General features: G+C 54.4%; 1 protein-coding gene across 1 annotated transcript in view; it reads right to left on the bottom strand.

Annotated features, from left to right (window-relative positions):
• Nucleotides 1-4,098: 4,098 nt before the first annotated feature.
• Nucleotides 4,099-5,512, bottom strand: part of PTDSS2 (phosphatidylserine synthase 2) — a 34,474-nt gene continuing 33,060 nt past the window's right edge. Inside the window, 2 exon segments of the mRNA XM_010013925.1 lie at nucleotides 4,099-4,243; nucleotides 5,437-5,512. The exon segment at nucleotides 5,437-5,512 is cut by the window's right edge and continues 33 nt beyond it. Coding sequence (XP_010012227.1) covers nucleotides 4,099-4,243; nucleotides 5,437-5,512 — 221 coding nt within the window.

The raw sequence follows: 5,512 nt of genomic DNA, 5'->3' as shown, positions 1-5,512 counted from the left end.
AGCCGCCTCCATGCTCCGTCCCAGCGCCGTGCGGGGTCCCTGTGGGGTCCGGTCGTGATGACGACCCCTCAGCTCCCCTCCCGGTGCACCAGGAGCCATTCACAGGGGCCTTGGCCCGAGAAGCCCTCTGGCACATCGAGACCAGGAGCTCAGCGCCCACCGCGGTGCCTGCGCCGAAGCCAAGCTCCAGCCTGCTCTCTGTGACAGGGATGGAGATCTTCCCTGTTCCTGCTCCACAAGCCTGCCCTCACCCACCTCACCAGGCCACCGATCCAGGGGGACAAGGAGGAATTTCACGCAGCGAGAGGCTCACTTTGCTTGGAGAAAACGGAGTAACAGCAGTTTTGTGGAGGAAAACCCTGCGTACCCCAAGCGAAGAGGCTCTCAGCTGGCCCCAGGGCAGAGACACCCTCCAGAGGACCCCCAGCTCACCCCCGCTGCCCTGCCCAGTGCTCACCAGTGCCATGTTGATGCAGGAGCAGCAGCAACGGGAGAAGGTCCCGTGATTTTCCCATCAGGGAATAACTTTCATGCAGAAACCAGACCAGGCTTTGATCGTAACCCAGAATTGGGGCCCAAGTGGGAGAGGAGCTCTGGGCTCCAAAACAGTCTTTCCTCTTGGTATACAAAGAGGAAAAGCACAGGCCACGGCTTCCTTCCTGTTCCCAAACCCCATCCGCAACAGGGATCAGACACTGAGTCCCTATGGGATCCCTGGGACACTGGCAGCCTCTTGTGGGGTCACCTCCAAGCTCCCATCTCTTCAGGCTCATGGCCACATCCAACTGCCCATCGCAGACCTGCAGGCAGGTACCTCCAGAGTGGTCTCTGAGGCAATTAAAGCTAATTACTAACATACAATTAAAGCTAATTAGGAACCTTAGATGCTCCAAAGCAGCTGCTTCCCCTTAGCTCTGCACCTGGGAGGACACTTCTGCAGCCACTGAAGCCATGCGCATGGCAAGGGGGGAGGCACCGGCTGCAAGGGCTGTAGAGTACCAGTGCAAGCGGGGACAGGAACAGGGGTGCAGGCAGATGCCCCCCAAGTTACCCAACAGGTGACAACCTGGAGCCACCACCTAAAATCCTGCTCTAAATCCAGGAGTCCACACAAATGGGTTTGTGGGACATCAAACCCAGGAACATCAATGCATCCCTGTGAGCTTGCTCCAAACAGAGAAACCACCTCCAAGAGTCACCCACAGCATGTTCTCACCCACCCGTTCCCCTCCACTTTCCTTTGTAAAGCCAACAGCTCCCCTCTGGTAAACCTCCCTACAGACAGGAGGACACAACCCATGCGGAGTGATCCTGCTCCTGGCTACTGACAATGGAAGCCAGCCAAGAAAATCCACAGGAAGATGCAAGATGTGCGTGGAATTGGGAGCCTGTTGCTCTGTCCTCTCCATTCGGGTGGTCTCATTTTATGCCACCCCAAACGTTGTTCAAGTGGGGCTCATCAGCTCTCCTTTCATCATCTCTGCTTGAGGCTGCTTTTGAGCACTTTAAGCTGATCACAAAAGGATTCCTAAAAGCAGGCAAGATTGCAGTGACGAGCCCCCTGCAATGCCAGGCCTTGGGAAGCACTGGGACTGAGTTACTCAGGGTGTTGTGCATAGTCCAAGCCCACTTCACACCCATGTGAAGGTACTGCAGGAAGCACTTCTGAATTACAGCAGTGGACCAAGGGATGTACCATCCATTTCCCTGGAATCTGGACAAGTTCATTACCTTGAGCATCCATGTGGACAGCGCCAATGCAGCAGCCTTTCTGCTGGAATTCAGACCCTCAGCCCCAGCTCCACTCAGGATGACGAGACCAGGAGAGCCGTTGTACCAAAGACCACAGCAGCAAACAAACATCGCTTTATTACACGGGTTCAGGCACCCAGACTAACTGTAAAAGCTGTTTAGATGAAGACAAACGAGTTGGTGGTTTATGTACGAGGTCAAAGCTCCAGAATCGTTACCAGGGGACCTACACAGCAAGTACCTACAACACAGCGGCCGCAGCGCCTGTCGCTGGAGTACAGGCGCACCACAACCCTGGGTATTCCTCACCGGGTGCCTCAGCAGGTCTTTGGAAGGAGGAGGAAGAGTGATGGATCCTCCCAGGTCTGCCTGTTACCTGCTCCATGCAGGGAACAGGGCTACGGCAGAACAGAGATACACTGACCTGAGCCTCGCTCAGCCGGGACTACACAGCACAACACAGCAGGAGGAGCTACCACTGCCAGCCATGGGCTGTGAGACTGGGCTAAAGCTGGACTGGAACGACTCCAGGGGGAAAGGGATGGAAACAAATCCCTGCTCAACTCAGCACTGCCTGTTTCCAGCCTTGTCAGCACTACTACACATAGTACATAGTACTCGTCACTACCTCACAGCAGCACACCACTAGCACCTACGAGCAGCCGTTGCACGACTATCCACAGAACATTGCACATACTCCAGGAAGGAGCTTGGTGCTTCCTTCCACCTTGGTCTCCCTCCTCTGCCTCATCCCTGTCCCATCAGCTCTGCTTCACCCATGGAGCTCTTCAGCTGCAACCAAACCTCCATCAGGTGAGCCTGCCCCAGTGCCAAGCTGTTCCCTAAGGGTGGGAAGCGTCTGGGTCACTGTAAATATGGGAGAAACCTGGATCCTGCTTGTCACTCACACATGAGACCAAACCTCATCAAAACCGTGGATGTTTGCCAGGCAGCAGCTCTGCAGCTCTCCTGCCACTTCAGGTCTGGGGCTGCACTCCCAGCTCTGGTGGTGGTGGTGCTTGTGTCATGTTCTCCTGGATAGACACACCTCCCTGAAGAACATCCCTTGACAGCCACGTTAGATCATTGCAATACTGATGTGGTTACATCAGTGCCTTGGACACAAGGCAAAGGTGCTGAGCAGAGGTGCCAGAACTGATGTTTAATGCAGCACTTCACATTCTGGAATAAGGACCCAAACCCTCCCAAAACACAGCCCAGGTTCCCAGTGTCTTCGCCCAGATGCTGAGCCACAGCAGGAAAGCTGCCTGGCCTGGCCTGGCCTGCAGACCTCTGCTGCTGCACGGGGAGCATGATGATGTGCTTGGTCTGTTCCTGTGTGACACCAGGGAGGCCTCATCTGGCCAGACCCGGGGGGCTGCTCAGTCTGGAGCTACCTTGGGGGCAATGGGGCAGCTCTGAAGGGTGCAGAGCCTGAGATGCCCCGTACAGCACAGACCAGGCAGGAAACCCTCTTGAGAACAAAGGAAAAGAGCTGAGAATAAGGCAAACAGCTTAAGAGTGATGGAGTAACTACTCCCAGTTTCTGCTTGTAATAAGTTATACTCCACATACAGGAAAGGCAGGTTCACCTTTCTTATTTACCCCTCCCTCACAGTTAAGCAATGACCAAGACTAAAAGATAAATTAAAACAAAAGAACTAAGGAGAAGCCGTCTGTCTCCCCAGAGCTGTGATACAACACAAACCTCCTGTAGGCTATTCCAGGATGCTGGAAGTCAGTTCAGAGAAAGGCAATGGCCCCCGTGCTGCAGGGGCTGTAACAGCAGCGGAGTGTGTGACACTGTGCAGGTTGTGCAGCCTGGGCACAGGTTTCCCTGTGCTCATGTCACTGCAGGGAAGTGCTGGCTGGACACTTGACACAATCTCACTGCACAGCTCAGGGTAGTTTCAGCATTAAAAAATAGCTCATTCCTGTGCCTGGAATTTGCACACTCCAACCAAGTGTTCCTAATGCCCAAACATCCCATGGAAATCTCACAGTTTACTGGCTAGATCAGCTACGTTCCCTTTGCACTTCGATGTAAAGTCCCTCATCTCCAAACCTGGTTTGCAAGGAAGACATAAAACATGCCAGGATGAAGATCCTGTCTCGTTGCAGTGGTGGTGGTTCTCACTTCCCTCTACACAGACTTTCCCCCTCTCTGACCAGGTGTACACGAGGAGAAAGGGTGTGTATGTATGCCCAAGTGACATCTCTTCCCCGAGAGGATTTCACACCTTGGAAAGCTAACAATGACAAGTACGAGTTAGGTAAGATAAGGTTGAAACTGTCCACCAGGCCAGCTTGAGCACTACGGGTTCCTCTCAGCCCTCTGTCCATGGCTCAGAGTTTCCTCTCCCTTAGTTTGTTCCCGTTTTGTTCCTCCAGGATTGCTGAGTGTCCATCACCATTGCTCAAGCATTTGTCCTTTTCATGTTTGTGCTCTTGCTTCTGTCTCCTGATCTCCTTATACCGCAGGGTGATGTCACTGAAGAGGAAACCAAACATGAAACAGGGATGTGAACAAACTATTTCATATACAGCAAATCCAACAGGGCTGTTCTGGATGCAAGTGTCCCTGGGATAATGAAACCCACTTGAGCCTTTGGGCTGTAGATCTCTAAAACTGCCGATGGCATCAATCCACTTGCAGTATGTGTTTGCTGCCAGGAGCCTGCCTATTGCCACTCTTGCAGAGCGTAACACCACAGCACACTGCACAGGAACAAGTACTGTTGTTGCTTTGGGCCACCTCCACACCTCCTGGGGGTGTTGGGTGAGGAGAAGCAGCTCCCCATGACCCGGCTTCAGTGTGTGCTTGAGCCCAGAACCCCCCCGTGTGCTGGGTGCACCCCCAGAGCGTGAGCAGCAGCTCAGGGAGGGGATCCTGCCCCTCTGCTGTGCTCTGGGGAGACCCCCCCTGCAGCCCTGATCCAGCTCTGGGGAACAGCACAAGAGGGACGTGGAGCTGCTGGAGCGAGGCCAGAGGAGGCCCCGGAGCTGCTGCGAGGGCTGGAGCAGCTCTGCTCTGGAGCCAGGCTGAGAGAGCTGGGCTGGGGCAGCTGGAGAAGAGAAGGCTCCTGAAGGGGACACCTTAGAGCAGCTCCAGGGCCTAAAGGGGCTCCAGGAGACCTGGAGAGGGGCTTTGGACAGGTGCCTGGAGGGACAGGCCAAGGGGAATGGCTTGAACCTGCCAGAGGGGAGATTGAGATGAGCTCTGAGGCAGAAGCTCTTCCCTGTGAGGGTGCTGAGGCGCTGGCACAGGGTGCCCAGAGAAGCTGTGGCTGCCCCATCCCTGGCAGTGTTCAAGGCCAAGTTGGACACAGGGGCTTGGAGCAACCTGCTCTAGTGGAAGGTGTCCCTGCCCGGGGCAGGGATTGGAGCTGGAGGAGCTTTAAGCTCCCTCCCAACACAAATCACTCTGTGGTTCTATGATTCTTTCAGCCTTGTGCAGCTGCTTGTCATTTACTTGCAGAGAGCAGCATCCAAACCAAACACACTTAACTGGGCTCACTCATCACTGATGCTGGGGCAGCTCAGACAATTGGCCACACAGCAAACTGCTCCTTCAACAAAGCTGTAGAACCTCTTATTCTGGTCTAACTCAGAGCACAGGAAAACCAAACCAGTTTCTCCCATAAGACCCAGGCTAGAGCTTAATGTGGCACAAAGACCACTCACCGAATGAAGAACCTCCAGGCTGTCCAGGTGAGCACCAGGATAATCCCCAGGATCCAGCACTGGGTAATGTAGAAGG

Source organism: Nestor notabilis, unplaced genomic scaffold (assembly GCF_000696875.1).
Source record: "Nestor notabilis isolate BGI_N333 unplaced genomic scaffold, ASM69687v1 scaffold16924, whole genome shotgun sequence".
NCBI classification, from domain to species: Eukaryota; Metazoa; Chordata; class Aves; order Psittaciformes; family Psittacidae; genus Nestor; species Nestor notabilis.
Note: the sequence above shows the minus strand (reverse complement) of the source record. Positions and strands in the feature narration are given on the sequence as shown.